Source organism: Salvelinus alpinus, chromosome 15 (assembly GCF_045679555.1).
Source record: "Salvelinus alpinus chromosome 15, SLU_Salpinus.1, whole genome shotgun sequence".
NCBI lineage: Eukaryota > Metazoa > Chordata > Actinopteri > Salmoniformes > Salmonidae > Salvelinus > Salvelinus alpinus.
The window spans coordinates 56514895-56536142 of NC_092100.1; the positions used below are offsets into that span (position 1 = coordinate 56514895).

The 21248-nt window shown below is 44.4% G+C and overlaps 1 protein-coding gene across 1 annotated transcript in view; it reads left to right on the forward strand.

Moving 5' to 3' along the window:
* Positions 1 to 21248, forward strand: part of LOC139539359 (filamin-C-like) — a 73539-nt gene that overhangs the window by 9844 nt on the left and 42447 nt on the right. The window contains exons 2-5 of the mRNA XM_071342167.1: positions 3721 to 3969; positions 13959 to 14056; positions 19651 to 19807; positions 20514 to 20710. Of these exons, the coding sequence (XP_071198268.1) occupies positions 3721 to 3969; positions 13959 to 14056; positions 19651 to 19807; positions 20514 to 20710 (701 nt within the window). The remainder of the gene's footprint in view (positions 1 to 3720; positions 3970 to 13958; positions 14057 to 19650; positions 19808 to 20513; positions 20711 to 21248) is intronic.

Below are 21248 nucleotides of genomic sequence, written 5' to 3' on the forward strand. Positions count from 1 at the left end.
TATTTCAGTTTTTTTTTATATATATATATATAAAAAATTGCAACAATATCCAAAAACCTGTTCTCGCTTTGTCAGAATGGGGTATTGTGTGTAAATTGATGAGGATTTTTTTTATATATTTACATTTTAGAATAAGGCTGTAACGTAACAAAATGTGGAAAAAGGGAAGGGGTCTGAAAACTTTCCGAATGCACTTTATAGCGTTTAGCAACAAAGAATAGAATATAATCTATGAATTATACATCTGAGAACAGCAATATTTCACACACACATAAATGTACCCATAAGTAATCATTTCTGATGAAAACAAATGTGAAAAATTGGTGAATATAGCGTTTTGGAAAGAAAATCTTCATATTGACATATTGAGTCATTTCAATATTGATGTGTCACAAAGACAAAGACAGAGGGTTTTTGTTTAGAAGGAAATATGCCCTTAACTGTAGTTGACTCCTGAAGAGACACCCAACAAATGAGACATGAAAAGTGCTCTTTATTAAGCACCTTGGCTAGTTATTTCTTTAATTTTGTCTACTGTACAGTATGTTTACATAACCATCTTATGATATGATAAGGGTTAGGACTATGAGAAGCCTAGCTAGCGTTTTCCAGACTCACATTTCACTAAGTAGATGGGTTATTAAACCCGTGACACTGGTGACTGATTTCTCTCCCCACACGGCGCGATGAAATTCCTAGTGTGACCGCCGATTTGAGCGGGTGGTTGTGAAGGGCACGGCGTGTGTGTCGTGATGCCCGGGGGTACTCTCTATGGAGAGCGATGGACCTCATGCCTCTGGAATGTCCCAACGTCCTGCAGTATAGTGTCAGCAAAGAAGTTAGGGGTCATTCACACAATGCCCACAAAGTGTGTGTGTTGGGGAGTGGCAGGCGGAGAAGGTGTTTATACTTCAGTCTGACAGAAACGGGACATGATAACGGCAGCGCTGTCATTCCTCTCCTGACGCCAGCCTCTTGAGACTTGATGCAGCAACACAAAGTGAACAGTGAAAACAAACCATGAAATAACTTTTCTGTGGTTGTCACAGCAACTGAGTACGTGATACTGAGTACGTGTCACTGGCACACACCTTTTGATAGGTGGTGATAGGCAGTATTAAAACCACATCAAACCAAACAACTCTCCTACCTGTTGAGCTTGAAAACCCAGGCAGCGGTGCAGTTCTTGACACAAATCGATGCGCCTGGCACCCCGTTCAAAGGCACTTCAATCTTTTGTCTTGCCCATTCCCTCCCTGAATGGCACACATACACAGTAATCCATGTATTGTATACGCAATGTATATTCCTCTATATTTTTTACTACAAAACATAGAAACCTGCCATTTTCACATATGCTGATGTTGGGCTGGTGCTGTAGATGATGATTATGAAGTTGAAAAATGGCCCTTATATATACAGTTGAAGTCGGAAGTTTTACATACACTTAGGTTGGAGTCATTAAAACTCGTTATTCAACCACTCCACAAATTTCTTGTTAACAAACTATTGTTTTGGCAAGTTGGTTAGGACATCTACTTTGTGCATGACACAAGTAATTTTTCCAACAATGGTTTACAGACAGATTATTTCACTTATAATTCACTGTATGACAATTCCAGTGGGTCAGAAGTTTACTTACACTAAGTTGACTGTGTCTTTAAACAGCTTGTAAAATTGAAGAAAATTATGTCATGGCTTTAGAAGCTTCTGATGGGCTAATTGACATAATTTTGGTCAATTGGAGGTGTATCTGTGGATGTATTTCAAGACCGACCTTCAAACTCAGTGCCTCTTTGCTTGACATCACGGGAAAATCTAAAGAAATCAGTCAAGACCTCAGAAAAAAACTTTAGACCTCCACAAGTTTTGTTTATCCTTGGGAGCAATTTCCAAACACCTGAAGGTACCACATTAATCTGTACAAACAATAGCACGCAAGTATAAACACCATGGGACCACGCAGCCGTCATACCGCTCAGGAAGGAGACGCATTCTGTCTCCTAGAGATGAACGTACTTTGGTGCGAAAAGTGCAAATCAATCCCAGAACAACAGCAAAAGACCTTGTGAAGATTCTGGAGGAAACAGGTACAAAAGTATCTATATCCACAGTAAAACGAGTCCTATAATGACATAACCTGAAAGGCCGCTCAGGAAGGAAGAAGCAACTGCTCCAAAACCGCAACTGCACATGGGGACAAAGATTGTACTTTTTGGAGAAATGTCCTCTGGTCTGATGAAACAAAAACTCTTTGGCCATAATGACCATCATTATGTTTGGAGGAAAAAGGGGGAGGCTTGCAAGCCAAAGAATACCATCCCAACCGTGAAGCACGGGGGTGGCAGGAAGATGGCAGCATCATGTTGTGGGGGTGCTTTGCTGCAGGAGGGACTGGTGCACTTCACAAAATTGATGTCTGGAATATTATGTGGATATATTGAAGCAACATCTCAAGACATTAGGAAGGAAGTTAAAGCTTGGTCGCAAATGGGTCTTCCAAATGGACAATGACCCCAAGCATACTTCCAAAGTTGTTGCAAAATGGCTTAAGGACAACAAAGTCAAGGTATTGGAGTGGCCATCACAAAGCCCTAACCTCAATCCTATAGAAAATTTGTGGACAGAACTGAAAAAGTGTGTGCGAGCAAGGAGGCCTACAAACGTGACTCAGTTACACCAGCTCTGTCAGGAGGAATGGGCCAAAATTCACCCATCTTATTGTGGGAAGCTTGTGGAAGGCTACCCGAAACGTTTGACCCAAGTTAAACAATTTAAAGGCAATGCTACCAAATACTAATTGAGTGTATGTAATCTTCTGACCCACTGGGAATGTGATGAAATCAATAAAAGCTTAAATAAATCATTCTCTCTATTATTATTCTGACATTTCACATTCTGAAAATAAAGTGGTGATCCTAACTGACCTAAGACAGGGAATGTTTACTAGGATTAAATGTCAGGAATTGTGAAAAACGGAGTTTAAATGTATTTGGCTAAGGTGAATGTAAACGTCCGACTTCAACTCTATATGGAATGTATTAGCCAATTTCACAATGGTTTTGGGGGTACACTCTACCCTCTCTAGTTTGTCTACTCTTAATCAAAGAATGATGCTATTGTTTGGTATATGTATAGTCTCTGAGTTTGGTTAGTTTTGAAGAGGTACGAAGAGAGATGACTGATCTAAGAATACACTGGTTAAGTTTGTTGGCATGCTTACCAACCTCTTTATTGTCCTACTACTTAGTGCATCTTCCTGGATTTATCTCACACTAAGATAACTTATTTTCCAAAGTACTTTCAAAGCAATTGAAATGCAAGTGCTGTTGACTTAGGGAAGGATTCCATATCAACATACTCTATGTCCTCAGCTGTTGAGCCCAACCATGCCCCATTGTCTGTATGTGGAATACCAGGGATACTCAGTCACTTGTGTTGGAGAGGAGTGTCTGGGGTGGGGTGGGGTGAGAGAGTGGAAGTCAGGTCAGACTTGATAGATGTGATAGTAAGTCGCTCTGGATAAGAGCGTCTGCTAAATGACTAAAATGTAGACACAAGGTAATCACAAGGCCATTTTGTTTATCTAAAGACTCAGATAGAATCAGATACCAAACAGTCAATTTGGCATGAGAAAAAGCCATACACATAACATTGCTTCTTACCATAATGAATGGGAACTAAAATCTGATTCTAGATCTGTGTTTCTCTCCCCTCCAGACTCCAAGGCCATCGTGGACGGGAACCTGAAGTTGATCCTGGGTCTGATCTGGACTCTGATCTTGCACTACTCCATCTCCATGCCCATGTGGGAGGACGGGGATGATGAGGAGGCCAAGGAACTGACCCCCAAGCAGAGGCTGCTGGGCTGGATCCAGAACAAGGTGCCTGAGCTTCCCATCAACAACTTCCACCGTGACTGGAGGGACGGCAAGGCCCTAGGAGCCCTGGTAGACAACTGTGCCCCTGGTTAGTACATGTGGATTTCATGTTGCCCGTATATGTCCTCAGGACACACCTCCCTGACAGACACAGCACTCTCCCATGGGAACTTTAGTTCCTGGTAGGATAACATCTCTTCATCAGAACCCAATTACATACAAAACATCACAAATGCTCAAGATATTAATTTCTGGTCGAGGCAGAAATCCTAACATCTCGCAATGTTGAAGATAACAATTTCAATTTGAGGCAGAAATGTATATAACATCTTGGTATGTTCAATATAGACATTTTTGGTAGACAGAAAATCTTAAATATTTTTGTATTCATTTTTACACCTTTTTCTCCCCAATTTCATGGTATCCAATTGGTAGTCATAGTCGTCTCATCGCTGCAACTCCCGTACGGACTCGGAGAGGCAAAGGTCGAGAGCCATGCATCCTCCGGGACACAACCCAACCAAGCCGCATTGCTTCTTGACACAATGCCCGCTTAACCTGGAAGCCAGCCACATCAATGTGTCGGAGGAAACATCGTACACCTGGCGACCGTGTCAGCGTGCATGCGCCCGGCCCGCCACAGGAGTTGTGATGTGACAAGGACATCCCTGCCGGCCAAACCCCCACCTAACCCCAGACAACGCTGGGCCAATTGTGCACCGCCCCGTGGGTCTCAGGTGATCAGGCCCTACACCCAAACAAGGGCACTGCGTTCATCCACCTCTGGCCTGCTCGCCTCCCTACCTCTGAGGAAGTACAGTTCCCGCTCAGCCCAGTCAAAACTGTTCGCTGCTCTGGCACCCCAATGGTGGAACAAACTCCCTCACGACGCCAGGTCAGCGGAGTCAATCACCACCTTCCGGAGACACCTGAAACCCCACCTCTTTAAGGAATACCTAGGATAGGATAAAGTAATCCTTCTAACCCCCCCCCCCCCCCTTAAAAGAGTTAGATGCACTATTGTAAAGTGGTTGTTCCACTGGATATCATAAGGTGAATGCACCAATTTGTAAGTCGCTCTGGATAAGAGCGTCTGCTAAATGACTTAAATGTAAATGTAAAATGTCTCCCGGTCGCAGCCAGCTGCGACAGACCCTGGACTCGAACCAGGATCTCTAGTGTCACAGCTAGCAACTGCGATGCAGTCCCTTAGACCACTGCGCCGCTCGGGAGGCCCGAGCGACAGAAATTCTATGTAACATCTCAGGATGCTCAAGATACCGATTTCCCTAACTGTGCCCCTGGTAAGAACTGACTCGGGAACAGTTTAGTGCTAGTTAATGTGACTAACGGAGAATGGTAGATCCCTGGTAAGTGCTGTGCCAGATCATTTCATCTTCCATCAGACACATGTGTGGGAAGTTACTGTGGTGAGATGTCAGTGTCAGCTATGAGTCAGTTGTTGTGTTCGATATGGTATCACTTACACAGCCTGTCTGTCAGGACCCGGTGCGAGAAACAGTCACTAATAATCGTCAGAACCCAGAAGATGAGGCAGACACAGCAGTACTAGAGATGGTGGTTTAATTAAAGAACAAAATCTTCAGGCAAAGAAACTAAATCCACAATGTCCAAAAATAAAGCCAAAAGGCACAAAATGGAAATCCTCCAAAATACAAAAGAAACTCCACAAAGTAGTAAAAAACAGCAGGGAAAAACAAACCTCAAAAGACTACTCAAATAATACACAAGAACTAAACCAGAGAACCTCTGGAAAATCCAACAAGAGAAATATCTGAACAAAACAAGGCTTGGGCTGGGGCTGGGTGCTAACTTACAAACACTGAGCAAGGAACTGAGGAACACACAGGGTTTAAATACTAACAAGGGAATGACAAACAGCTGCAAACAATAATAGAGCAAGGAAGAAAACAAAAGGAACAAAAAAGGTGCAATGGGGACATCTAGTGACCAAAAACCTGAACAGTCCTGGCCAAAACCTGACAGAATCCCCCTCCTAGGAACGGCTCCTGACGTTCCTACCAGCCTTCTCAGGGTGGAGGGTCCTGAACTGACGAATGAGGTCAGGGTCCAGTATGTCCTTGGCAGGAACCCAGGAGCGCTCCTCGGGACCGTAGCCTTCCCAGTCCACCAGATACTGCCAGGACCGCTGCACCCGGCGGGAGTCCAGTATCCGGTGGACGGTATAAGCCGACTGGCCACCGATGACACGGGGCGGAGGTCTGCCTGCCGGGATAAGGGGAGAAAAAACAACAGGTTTTAATAAAGAAATGTGAAATGTTGGATTGATCTTAAGGGTTCTGGGTAAGTGCAGGCGAAAAGTAACGGGATTGACTCTCCTGGCAATCTTAAAGGGACCGATGAATCTCTGGGACAGCTTGCGAGACTCCACCCGTAGTGGTAAGTTCTTTGTTGAGAGCCATACTCTCTGGCCGGGGTACAGGGTAGGACCGGGACGGCGACGTCTGTTGGCTTGTCGTTGGTACTGCTGAGAGGAACGCAGAAGATTAAGACGTGCCTTCTTCCACGTAAGCCGACAGCGTCTGATGAACCTCGAGGCTGAAGGCACTCTGACTTCTGCCTCCTGGTCCGGGAACAATAGAGGAGCATAGCCAAACTGACACTCATGCGGGGATATACCAGTGGAGGAGGAGCACAAGGTGTTGTGCGCGTACTCGGCCCAAACAATGAAGGATGACCATGTGGACGGGTTGTTGGAAACCATACATCTGAGGGTGGTTTCCAGCTCCTGATTCATCCTCTCAGTTTGGCCATTGGACTCCGGATGGTACCCTGAAGATAAACTGGCCGTAGCCCCTATGAGTTGGCAGAAGGCCTTCCAAAACCTTGAGGCGAACTGGGGACCTCTGTCGGAAACCATATCTTGCGGAATGCCGAAGACTCGGAACACATGGTTAATCACCAACTCAGCTGTTTCCTTGGCAGAAGGTAATTTGGTCAAGGGAACAAACCTGGCCGCCTTAAAAAACCTGTCGATGATGACTAGGATCGTAGTATTACCATGGGACGGAGGAAGGCCAGTAATAAAGTCCAACGAGATATGGGACCAGGGTCGGTGGGGAATAGATAAAGGGTGAAGGAGTCCTTGAGGGCGGAGGTGAGAAGATTTGCCCTGGCAGCACACGGAACAGGCCTTGACGAAAGTGGCAACGTCTTCTTTTATGGTGGGCCACCAGAACTTACGCTGGATGAACTCCAAGGTGCGACCTACGCCCGGGTGACAGGTGAGGCGAGAGGAGTGCCCCCACAGAAGGACTTGGGACCTTGCTGCCTTGGGAACAAACAACCGATTGGCAGGACCTCCTCCAGGGCCCGGTTCGATGGCTTGAGCTTGTTTCACGGTATCCTCCACTTGCCACGAGATCGGAGCCACGATCTTAGCGGCCGGAAGGACAGTCATGTCAGTATCTTCTCGAATGGCAGGAGAGTAGATTCGTGACAAGGCGTCCGGTTTGAGATTCTTCGACCCGGGTCTATAGGTGAGGATAAACTGAAATCGGCTGAAGAAAAGAGACCATCGAGCTTGTCTAGAGTTCAACCGCTTCGCCTGCTGGATATACTCCAGATTTTTGTGGTCCGTAAGCACTTGAAACGGTTGAGAAGCCCCCTCGAGCCAGTGTCTCCATTCCTTCAATGCCATCTTAACCGCTAGGAGTTCACGATCCCCCACATCGTAATTCCTCTCGGCCGGGGTAAGCCGGTGAGAGAAGAAGGCGCAAGGATGAAGCTTCTTGTCTTCACCCCTCTGAGACAGGACAGGTCTACCCCAACCTCTGATGCGTCTACCTCCACCACAAAAGGTTCATCCGCCGTTGGTAGTGTCAGGATGGGAGCAGAGAGGATGCGCTGCTTGAGTCCTTGGAAGGCCGTCTCAGCTTCTCTTCCCCACAGAAACCTTGTGTTGCCACCCTTGGTTACAGCTGAGAGAGGGGCTGCCACCGAGCTGAAGTTCTTGATGAACTTGCGGTAAAAGTTGGTGAAGCCCAGGAAACGCTGAACTTCCTTAACGGACTTGGGGGTGGGCCAATCCGCTACCGCCCCTACCTTCTTGGGGTCCATCTGGACTCGACCGGGTTCCACTATAAATCCCAGGAATTGTACTCGAGAGGAATGGAATTCACACTTTTCCGGCTTAACGTACAAATGGCTGTCTAGGAGGCGTTTGAGCACTTGTCTGACATGCTTAGTGTGTTCTTGAAGGGAGCTCGAAAAGATGAGGATGTCATCCAAGTAAACAAACACGAAGATGTTAAGCATATCCCTAAGCACATCGTTTATGAGCGCTTGGAACACAGCCGGGGCGTTGGTCAGGCCGAAGGGCATCACCGAGTATTCGTAGTGACCAGTAGGCGTGTTGAAAGCGGTCTTCCACTCATCCCCGGGTTTGATCCGCACAAGATGGTATGCGTTCCGCAGGTCAAGCTTAGTGAAGACAACTGCTTCCTGGAGCAGCTCAAAGGCTGTGGCCATAAGGGGTAGCGGGTAGCGGTTACGGACGGTTATGGCATTGAGTCCCCGGTAGTCGATGCAAGGTCGTAATCCACCGTCTTTCTTGGCCACAAAGAAAAACCCTGCTCCCGCCGGCGAGGTAGATGGACGCATGAGGCCTGCTGCCAGAGCGTCCTTGATGTAGGTATCCATAGCAGCTCGTTCGGGAGGAGAAAGGGAAAAGATCCGACCCCTGGGAGGGCAGGTCCCCGGAAACAGGTCGATGGTGCAATTGTAAGGTCTATGGGGTGGTAGTTTGGTAGCCCTCTGTTTGCTAAACACCAGTTTGAGGTCATGGTAACACTCGGGAACTCGGGACAGGTCGATGGATTCTAGAGACTCGGAAGGGGAACTCGGGGAACTCGGGAAGATACAAGTGGCTTGGCACGTAGGACCCCACTGCTTGATAGTGCCCACAGACCAGTCGATGTGAGGGTTATGGCTGTGAAGCCAGGGATAACCAAGGACGAGAGGGAACTCGGAACAGGAGATCAGATGGAAGTTCATCACTTCCTGGTGTTGGGAAACTGAAAGTCGCAAGGGGGTAGTGGCATGAGTGACAAGTCCAGATCCCAAAGGGCTTCTATCCAACGTAGTAACCCTTATGGGGTCACTTAAAGGTTCAGAAGGAACGCCATTCTCTTTCGCCCAGACCCCATCCATGAAGTTACCTGCGGCTCCAGAGTCTACCAAGGCTTGAAGAGAAAACTCGTGGTCGTCCCAGGAAAGGGTAACTGGAATGAGTAGGCGGGAGTTGGATGGATGGGAGGAGGTTATGTTTCCCGTTACAGTCCTCCCAGGCCTGCACGGGAGAGTGCGTTTCCCTGGAGCCCGGGACACGTGGAGCGGAAATGGCCCGGTTTGCCGCAATATAGACAGCATCGCTCCCTCATCCGGCGGTCTCTCTCAGCCTGGGAGATGCGTCCAACCTGCATGGGTTCTGGTGGAGCCAGCGAGGATAAAGGTGGAGACTCGGAGCTGGGACCGATAGGAGCTAGGGTGAGCGGTCTACGGTTGAGTTCTCTCTCTCTCAGACGCTGGTCTATGCGTGAAGCCAACTTGATAAGGGACTCGAGGTTGTCCGGTGGTTCCCGAGTAGCCAGTTCATCTTGGATGGTGTCAGAAAGACCCTTCAAAAAACACACCGTGAGCGCCTCGTCGTTCCAGCCACTTGCTGCTGCCACAGTGCGGAACTGGATGGCATAGTCCGTCACGCTGCGCCGACCTTGGCGGAGAGTCAGGAGCTGTTTGGCTGAGTCAGGGCCGTTGGTAGGACCTTGAAACACTCGCTTGAATTCTTCAGCAAAGGTAGAGTAGCTGGCACAGCAGGGGCTTTGGGCATCCCACACAGCAGTAGCCCAGGCTAGGGCTTTTTCCGACAGCAGGGTGATGATATATGCTATCTTGGACCGGTCGGTAGGAAACGACGATGGTTGTAGCTCAAAGGAGAGAGAACATTGGGTGAAAAACCCCTTACAAACACTCGGATCACCTGAGAACCGTTGGGGAGGCGGCAGACGAGGTTCAGCCAGGGAGTTAACTGCCAGGGGCACTTGAATCTGATGAACTGGAGCAGAAGCGGTTGCCGGGGAAAGTCGATCAGAAATCTGCTTTATGAAAGTCAGCATCTCTGACAGAAGTTGAGAATGTCTAGCCATTAAGGCCTCTTGCTGAACCAGAGCATCTTCGTGGCGTTGGACAGTCCCCTCGTGGTGGGACAGGATGGAACAAAAATCCTGGGTACTGGCTGCCTCTGGGTTCATTATAATGGCTCAGTGTTTCTGTCAGGACCCGGTGCGAGAAACAGTCACTAATAATCGTCAGAACCCAGAAGATGAGGCAGACACAGCAGTACTAGAGATGGTGGTTTAATTAAAGAACAAAATCTTCAGGCAAAGAAACTAAATCCACAATGTCCAAAAATAAAGCCAAAAGGCACAAAATGGAAATCCTCCAAAATACAAAAGAAACTCCACAAAGTAGTAAAAAAACAGCAGGGAAAAACAAACCTCAAAAGACTACTCAAATAATACACAAGAACTAAACCAGAGAACCTCTGGAAAATCCAACAAGAGAAATATCTGAACAAAACAAGGCTTGGGCTGGGGCTGGGTGCTAACTTACAAACACTGAGCAAGGAACTGAGGAACACACAGGGTTTAAATACTAACAAGGGAACGACAAACAGCTGCAAACAATAATAGAGCAAGGAAGAAAACAAAAGGAACAAAAAAGGTGCAATGGGGACATCTAGTGACCAAAAACCTGAACAGTCCTGGCCAAAACCTGACACTGTCAATGGCAGTGGGACTCGTTGGCCCTGTTTAGCCAGTGGGACAGAGAGAGAGAGTGGAGAGAGAGGAATACAGAGTGACAGAGACAAGGACAGAGATAGTATGTGGGAGAGAGAAGAGAGAGAGAGTGATTGAAAAATCAACAGAGAGAGAGAGGAGAGAAAGAGCTCTAGTACGTTCCTACCAGCTGTCCCAGACGAAGTGAAGTAGCTCTCTTCAGCCTCCCCACACAACACCCCCAAATTTGGGCACGATTCCTCTTCATCTGTCAAGGAAGATGTGCTTATATGCTTGGCATGGCGTTAAAAAGCAGGCCGTTCTGTGCTAGAGATTGATGGCACGAGGATAAGCATTGGAGCAGGAGTGGAGATTCACAGAGATGACTCGGTGACTTGAAACGACTCCAATTTGACCAGAAGTTACTGCACACTCTGACCCTCTGACATGAAGCTTTAAAATGTCTCATTCTTGAGTTATAGAACAGAGACAGTAGTCTAGAACACTGTGGTTGAATGTTTACATGACTCAGAAAGCCTGACGTGATACAGCGACTTTCAGACACCTAACGAGCTACAGCTGAGACCATACAAGGCCCAGGTTCCTTACTGAACATGTGATATCATTTAGGAAGTTGACAAATCCTGCCCTGCTCAAATCCTTAGAGTTAGTTTGTAATGTACACTACCGTTCAAAAGTTTGGGGTCACTTAGAAATGTCCTTGTTTTCCATGAAAGCATACATGAAATGAGTTGCAAAATGAATAGGAAATAAAGTCAAGACATTGACAAGGTTATAAATAATAATGATTGAAATAATAATTGTCCTTCAAACTTTGCTTTTGTCAAATAATCCTCCATTTGCAGCAATTGCAGCCTTGCAGAGACCTTTGGCATTCTAGTTGTCAATTTGTTGAGGTAATCTGAAGAGATTTCACCCCATGCTTCCTGAAGCAACTCCCACAAGTTGGATTTGCTTGATGGGCACTTCTTACGTACCATACGGTCAAGCTGCTCCCACAACAGCTCAATAGGGTTGAGATCCGGTGACTGTGCTGGCCACTCCATTATAGACAGAACACCAGCTGACTGCTTTTTCCCTAAATAGTTATTGCATAGTTTGGAGCTTTGCTTTGGGTCATTGTCGTGTTGTTGGAGAAAATTGGCTCCAATTAAGCGCTGTCCGCAGGGTATGGCATGGCATTGCAAAATGGAGTGATAGCCTTCCTTCTTCAAGATCCCTTTTACCCTGTACAAATCTCCCACTTTACCCCCACCAAAGCACCCCCAGACCATCACATTGCCTCCACCATGCTTGACAGATGGCGTCAAGTACTCCTCTAGCATCTTTTTTTAAATTCTGCGTCTCGCGAATGTTCTTCTTTGTGATCCAAACACCTCAAATTTAGATTTGTCTGTCCATAACACTTTTTTCCAATCTTCCTCTGTCCGGTGTCTGTGTTATTTTACCCATCTTAATCTTTTCTTTTTATTGGCCAGTCTGAGATATGGATCCCAGAGTCGCCTCTTCAATTTGGATGTTGAGACTGGTGTTTTGTGGGTACTATTTAATGAAGCTGCCAGTTGAGGACATGTGATGCGTCGGTTTCACAAACTAGACACTCTAATGTACTGTCCTCTTGCTCAGTTGTGCACCGGGGCCTCCCAGTCCTCTTTCTATTCTGGTTAGAGCCAGTTTGTGCTGTTCTGTGAAGGGAGTAGTACACAGTGTTGTACCAGATCTTCAGTTTCTTGGCAATTTCTCGCATGGAATAGCCTTAATTTCTCAGAACAAGAATAGACTGACAAGTTTCAGAACAAAGTTCTTTGTTTCTGGCCATTTTGAGCCTGTAATCAAACCCACAAATGCTGACGCTCCAGATACTCAACTAGTCTAAAGAAGGCCAGTTTTATTGCTTCTTTAATCAGAACAACAGTTTTCAGCTATGCTAACATCATTGCAAAAGGATTTTCTAATGATCAATTATTCTTTTAAAATTATAAACTTGGATTAGCTAACACAATGTACCATTGGAACACATGAGTGATGGTTGCTGATAACAGGCCTCTGTACGCCTATGTAGATATTCCATAAAAAATCTGCCATTTCCAGCTACAATAGTCATTTACAACATTAACAATGTCTACACTGTATTTCTCATTAATTTGATGTTATTTTAATGGACAAAAAATTTGCTTTTCTTTCAAAAACAAGGACATTTCTAAGTGACCCCAAACTTTTGAACGGTAATGTATTTATACTTAACAGACTTATAGTTTTGGTACAGCTAGAGAAATCAGGTAGAACGAGAGTCGTCCCCTCCTTTGTTTGAGAAAGTATTTCTCGTGTATCCCTGACAATATTCCAGCGCCAGATCAATGTAATGTAAACGTTTAAACGTCACGATGATGTTAGAGTAACACAGCAGCTCCACGGTGTCAGTAATAACGACATACTAGACTCCCGTTGAGCTCTGGGTTCTTTGAATCAGTGAACTCACTGCATTGATAACAGATAGTTAAGCATTAACAGCACAAGGCACATCATTTATGGCCTCCTGAGTGGCGGGCACTGCCTCGCAGTGCTAGAGGCGTCACTACAGACCCGGGTTTGATCCCGGGTGTATCACAACCGGCCGTGATCGGGAGTCCAATAGGGAGGCGCACAATTGGCCCAGCGTCGTCCCTGTTAGGGGAGGGTTTGGCTGGGGTAGGCCGTCATTGTGCATGAGAATTTGTTCTTAACTGACTTACCTAGTTAAATAAAGGTACTTAAAAAAAAATTAAAAATAAGCACATAGAAATAGAATTACATTGTGGTCCACACATCGTAGACCCATTGACTTGAATGGGAATGCTAATTCTAGTAAGTCTATTTCTAGTGTTTAGCCTGTTTGCTTTAGCCCTCGGTGTCCGACAGGGAAAGTGAAAGGACGTCTGTTGCTTTAGTTGTTTTGATATTGAAGCCCTTCCATCAAGGAATAGTTAAACATCTTTCTAAACTAACTGGAGGAGAGCAGCATGGGTAAATACATGGTCTCACAGGGTGGTAGGGTGTTAGTAGTAATTAGTAGGAGTGTAGTAATGATGACAATCTTAATTCTTTCTGTTACCAGATAAGACACTTATGCAATTGTTAGAGGATGCCATCTTAACCCTGAGAGGATGCCATCTTAATCCACTCTAAAACTCCTGTCACTTCCTCCTTCCTCCCTCTCTACTTCTCTCCCGTCGTTTCCCTCTTTCTTTCCCTGTAGGTCTGTGCCCTGACTGGCAGGCCTGGGACCCTAACCAGCCTGTGGAGAACGCCAGAGAGGCTATGCAGCAGGCTGACAACTGGCTGGGCGTTCCCCAGGTAAGACACATTACTCTGGGGACTACTGTCCACGGAAAGCCACCTAAGGCTTGTCAAATTTGCAGTTTAACATGTTCAAATCACATGTTCAAATGCAAGTTCACATGTGAAAGTAAATCACATGTGAAAATCTAATTTGCAGTTTCACATGTAAGAAAACTCCACATGTGAAAATCTCACTTTCACATGTGGAATTGCAAGTTCAAATGTAGTGATGAAATAGCGTTGTTCTCCTCACATGTGAAAAGGGGGTGTTAACATGTTGCAGTAGCAATGTTACAGTATGTAATGCCATTCTGGAAGAAGGTAACTTAGCCTCCGCGAGTATAATAATTAAGGTGCTTTAAAAATAATAATTTCTTATTTCTGAGCCATCCATTCGGGGTGTTACTCAATATTCTTGTAATGCTTTTTGTATAAGAAATCTTAAATTACAGCTCATTTTGAGCAAATTATGAATTTGCGATTAATTGTGATTAATCACAGCAGATCCTGCGATAAAGTCAATTACATTTTTTTATCGTTTGACAGCCCTAGTTGACATAAAAATATAAAAATGCACATGTGAAAGCGTAGTGGACATGAGTCGGTCATGGTTCTTCATGGTCATGTGATGAAGTAGGCCCGCCTGCAATGTCAGAATGTTGTTCCTTTTGTTCGTATGGTCAAGACATTGGCTTTTCCTGTGTGAGACCCGGGTTCTAATCCCGGCAGTTACAAAAGCACACATGAGAAATGTAAAATATCACACGGGAAATGTGAAACCACATACAGGTGAAGTCGGAAGTTTACATACACTTAGGTTGGAGTCAGGCTAGGGTCCTTTTTTCTCAATTTCTGCCTGACTGACATGCCCAAAGTAAACTGCCTGTTGCTCAGGCCCTGAAGCCAGGATATGCATATAATTGGTACCATTGGAAAGAAGACACTTTGAAGTTTGTAGAAATGTTTAAATAATGTAGGAGACTATAACACATTTACATTTACATTTAAGTCATTTAGCAGACTCTCTTATCCAGAGCGACTTACAAATTGGAAAGTTCATACATATTCATCCTGGTCCCCCCGTGGGGAATGAACCCACAACCCTGGCGTTGCAAGCGCCATGCTCTACCAACTGAGCCACACGATAGATATGGTAGGAGAAAATCCAAAGAAAAACCAGAGAGCCCATGCTCTTACAATGGAAAGTATAGGGAAATAATTTAATCTATCTCCCAGTATGCAATTCCTGTGGCGTCCACTGGGTGTCAGCACTCAATGTTCAAGGTTTCAGGCTTGTTTCTTCCAAAACGAGTAAGAATAATGAGTTTTACTACAGGGACACGGTCTTGGAAATTCGTGTATGTGCGCGCGATGAAGAGGAGACACATTGAACATACTTCTTTTCGTTTGAAATATTAGAGTTTGATTACATTTTAGGGTATCTGAGGAGTCAATAGAAAAGTATTTTGACTTGTTTTAACAAAGTTTAGCGATAGATTTTTGGATTCCTTTCTCTGCATGTTGAACGAGTGGATTAATCAAATCGATGGCGCCAACTGAACAGAGTTTTTGGGATATAAAGAAGGATTTTATCTAACAAAATGACACTACATGTTATAGCTGGGAACCTTTGGAGGAAGATTTTCGAAAAGTAAGTGAATATTTAATCGCTATTTGTGAATTTATAAAACCTTTGTCGGTAGAAAAATATTTAAATGTGGTCGCAGGCCTCAAACAATCACATGGCATGCTTTTGATGTAATGGCAACTGTAAATCAGACAGTGCAGTTAGATTAACAAGAAATTAACAAGATTAACAAGAAACGGCTTTCAACCGATATAAGACACTTGTATGTACCTAAATGTTTAAAATCCATAATTTTTCAGATTATTCATTTGAATTTCACGCCCTCCAGTTTCATCGGAAGTTGTCCCGCTAGCGGGACGCCTAGCTTGAAGAAGTTTTAAAACTCCACAAATTTCTTGTTAATAAACTATAGTTTTGGCAAGCCGGTTAGGACATCTACTTTGTGCATGACACAAGGAATTTTTCCAACAATTGTTTACAGACAGATTATTTCACTTATAATTCACTGTATCACAATTCCAGTGGATCAGAAGTTTACATACACTAAGTTGACTGTGCCTTTAAACAGCTTGGACAATTCCAGAAAATGATGTCATGGCTTTAGAAGCTTCTGATAAGCTAATTGACATATTTTGAGTCGATTGGAGGTGTACCTGTGGATGTATTTCAAGGCCTACCTTCAAACTCAGTAAATTTTTGCCTGACATCATGGGAAAATCAAAAGAAATCAGCCAAGTCTTGTTCATCCTTGGGAGCAATTTCCAAACGCCTGAAGGTACCACGTTCATCTGTAGAAACAATAGTACGCAAGTATAAACACCATGGGACCATGCAGCCATCATACCGCTCAGGAAGGAGACGCGTTCTGTCTCCTAGAGATGAACGTACTTTGGTGCAAAAAGTGCAAAGAAATCCCAGAACAACAGCAAAGGACCTTGTGAATATAATATGAGGAAACAGGTACAAAAGTATCTATATCCACAGTAAAACGAGTACTACATCGACATAACCTGAATGGCCGCTCAGCAAGGAAGAAGCCATTGCTCCAAAACCGCCATAAAAAAGCCAGACTACGATTTGCAACTGCACACGGGGACAAAGATCAAACTTTTTGGAGAAATGTCCTCTGGTCTGATGAAACAAAAATAGAACTGTTTGGCCATAATGACCAGAGTTGTGTTTGGAGGAAAAAGGGGGAGGCTTGCAAGCCGAAGAACACCATCCCAACCGTGAAGCACGGGGGTGGCAGCATCATGTTGTGGGGGTGCTTTGCTGCAGGAGGGACTGGTGCACTTCACAAAATAGATGGCATCATGAGGCAGGAAAATTATGTGGATATATTGAAACATCATCTCAAGACATCAGTCAGGAAGTTAAAGCTTGGTCGCAAATCGGACTACCAAATGGATAATGACCCCAAGGATACTTCCAAAGTTGTGGCAAAACATTTGTGGGCAGAACTTAAAAAGTGTGTGCGAGCAAGGAGGCCTACAAACCTGACTCAGTTACACCAGCTCTGTCAGGAGGAGTGGCCAAAACTCACCCAACTTATTGTGGGAAGCTTGTGGAAGGCTACCCGAAACGTTTGACCCAAGTTAAACAATTGAATGGCAATGCTTCCAAATACTAATTGAGTGTATGTAAACTTCTGACCCACTGGGAATGTGATGAAAGAACTAAAAGCTTAAATAAATATTCCTCTCTACTAGTGAAAATGTCACCTGATTTTTTAATTTGTAGATTTGTTTTCATAGGATTTGTTCACGTGTTCACACGTGTGTCTCACTACGGAGCTGTGAGGGGAACGGCACCTCCGTACCTTCAGGCTCTGATCAGGCCCTACACCCAAACAAGGGCACTGCGTTCATCCACCTCTGGCCTGCTCGCCTCCCTACCTCTGAGGAAGTACAGTTCCCGCTCAGCCCAGTCAAAACTGTTCGCTGCTCTGGCACCCCAATGGTGGAACAAACTCCCTCACGACGCCAGGTCAGCGGAGTCAATCACCACCTTCCGGAGACACCTGAAACCCCACCTCTTTAAGGAATAGCTAGGATAGGATAAAGTAATCCTTCTAACCCCCCCCCCCCTTAAAAGAGTTAGATGCACTATTGTAAAGTGGTTGTTCCACTGGATATCATAAGGTGAATGCACCAATTTGTAAGTCGCTCTGGATAAGAGCGTCTGCTAAATGACTTAAATGTAATGTAAATGTCCGAAAACCACGTGTTTTTTCACGTGATTTATTACGTTTTTTTGTAGCTGCACGATGTGGAGCTAGTGAATGTAAAGCTATGGATGTTTTAGTTAACAGAGGGACAATATATGGCAAGGTTTCATATTGTCTACTATGTTTCACTTTTACTCTAGTTTAATTTGTTTGAGTGTTGAGCAGGTGCATGATTATAGCATATTATAGATTTATAAGCTGAGATGTAGATTTGCCAAATTCAATTCCAGTACTGACACTGTCAAATGTACTATTTGAGTGCTTGTTTATTTACTTGTTCACTTGTTTATCTGATACAACACGTGCATAGTTTCAGTGAAGCAGGGCCATTCGTGACATGACATCACCCTAGGGTGTGATTCATGCTGAGATGGCCTAGGGTGTATATTGAGCTGGCCTAGGGTGTATATTGAGCTGGCCTAAGTTATACTGTATTGAGTTGGCCTAGGGTGTGTATCGTAGTGAGAGATAAGGCCAAAGGTATGTGTCTTGGATTCCCAGGTCCAAGGCCTAGGGGACTGAATTCTCCCCGGGCTGAGGGCTGTCTTGTGAGCTGTAGATGAGGTGTGGGAGAGGGCTTGGCTCTGGGCTAAATCATGGGTTACTGAGGCCACAGTGCTTAACCCTGCTGTACTGGGGTCAAGAAATTTACACCACACTGTGATACGGCCAAAAAACAGGGAGGGAGGGAGAGAGTGGAGGAGGAGGGAGTCCATGAAATAGAATAGAAATGGTATCTATGCAATGTGGAAATGTGCCTTATCATTGGTTTACAGAACACATAAACAATAGAGACATCAAATGTATTTTATGCCTGTCTGTTATGTCTATGTCCTTAAACAAACGTCTACCCTTTGCCAAGTAGACAGACTATCTACTAGGCCTACTAAGTAATTTAGTCCTGTATCGATTTCTTTAAAACTATTTACAGTAAAGACCAGACAACAATCCTCTTTAAGGGTAAATACAGATGTGCTTTGACCTATGCTTCCCATGGGGCAAAAGGGTTTAAGTCAAGTAAGACAATTGTGGCTATATTGACCCCTAACCCAATGTTTCCCAACCATTTAAAAAAAAAATTATGTGGCATACCTAAAATGTTCCTATTAATTAATTTAGTGGTAATGACCTCCTTCTTGGCAGATCCATACTGCAAATCCTCTATTTTCAGTGACAAATATTTTTTTACAGATTAAATAGGGTTTATTTGAACTATTGTCATAGTTCTTTACTCACAAAGATTAATTTGTGTGTACCTCTTTAAGAGTGTCCCGTGAATCCCCACTAGGAAGATATTTGTTTAGCTCTGGTAAAAAAAGTAATTTAGTTTTGAACGTTTTGAGCTACAGACGAGCGGTTTTGTGCATCGGGGTGCAATCACGGACACAAAGCGTGTGTTTTGTTTCAGCTAAGCCTAATCAGACTTGCCTGTGCTAATGGTTCTCACAGGCTAAGTAAAATGATAGCCTACAAATCACTTTGCTCATGATGCTCTCCCCTTAAATGATAATGTAACAACAGTCTGAGCACACCAGACTTGAAACAGTGATACAGATGTAACCATGTGCCATTCAATGTATTATCTGAGTGCCACTGTTGCTCCCAAGTCAAAATTCCATATGCATTCCACAGGTCATGTTTATAAGTGAGTGTTCCAAAAAATTAACAAGATCAGGAAAACTTTTGCGGCACACCTGAGTTCCTCAAGGCACCGGTTAAAAATCACTTCCCTAACCCATGACTTTCTGCTTGTTGCCTAGGGGAGTAACTTTTCACACTCTCCTTGTGGCCTAGGTGATCAACCCTGAGGAGATTGTAGATCCGGAAGTGGATGAACAGTCCGTGATGACTTACCTGTCCCAGTTCCCTAAGTCTAAACTGAGTTCTGGCGCTCCCCTCAAACCTAAAGGGGTTCAGCTGTACCCCAAAAAAGCCAAGTCTTACGGACCAGGTGGGTACCACTGGGATAGGGACCATACTTTACCACAGTGGTGAGTTGAATCTAGCACTGATTTAGTAGATAAAGAAAGTTTTACTTGCGATAGTTGTGAGGTTGTTTTACCTACTGTAGTTGAATGCACTTGGGGATAAAGCATCTGCCCAATGACTAAAGTAATGTAAGTGAATCAGGATCTCTGATAAGCTTAATGTATTGTTTCATATACTGCCCATAGACTCAAACACATCTAACTGTCACAACTTCCGCCGAAGTCGGTTCCTCTCCTTGTTCGGGCTGCGTTCGGCGGTCGACGTCACTGGTCTTCTAGCCATCACCGATCCACCTGTCATTTTCCATTTGTTTTGTCTTGTTTTCCCACACACCTGGTTTACATTCCCTCATTACTTGTCGTGTATATAGCCCTCTGTTCCCCCCATGTCTGTGTGTGGAATTGTTTGTTGTAAAGTGTTTGTGCACTATGACTGGTTCGCGACGGGTTATTTTGTACCCATATTTTGTTGTTCTGGGTGCCGTTGGTTTTGCTTATTAAACTGCTCCGGTTTTTACCCAGTTCTGCTCTCCTGCGCCTTACTTCCCCGCAGCCAGTCACGCACTTCTTACACTAACTCTCTATTTTACACATATTTTTCTAACTATAAATTCTGCTGGAAATTCGTGAACATTGTACAATGAAGTAATCTTCCTCTCTCTCCCATAGGTATTGAGTCAAATGGTAACATGGTTCTGAAGCCAGCAGTGTTCACAGTGGAAACTCTGGAGGCAGGTCAGGCTGAGGTGCTGGTGTATGTCATTGATCCTGAGGGACACACTGAGGAAGCTAAGGTGGTCTTCAACAACGACAAGAACAGGACCCACACCGTCATTTACATCCCCAAGGTTGAGGGCGCCCACAAGGTAACTGATCACTACCATCAATATCCCATATAGATTTATTTTACTTAACTTTACATTCTTACTTGACTTGACTTTACTATACACACATCTCATCATCACAATGTACTACTAGCCCATTGAAACTCTTTAACCTCTCTGCGCTACGGATCCCTTTAGAGGGATCATTTTCCTAAACAACCGCTGAATTGCAGGGCGCCAAATATTACTAAAAATATTTATAATCATGCAATCACAAGTGAAATATACCAAAACACAGCTTAGCTTGTTGTTAATCCACCTATCGTGTCAGATTTTGAAAATATGCTTTACAGCGAAAGCAATCCAAGCTTTTGTGAGTGTATCAATCAATGCTAGAACAGCTAGCCCCAAATTAGCATGGTCACGAAAGTCAGAAAAGCAATAAAATTAATTGCTTACCTTTGATAATCTTTGGATGTTTGCACTCACGAGACTCCCAGTTACACAATAAATGTTATTTTTGTTCGATAAATATTACTTTTATAACAAAAAAACGCCATTTGGGTTGCGCGTTATGTTC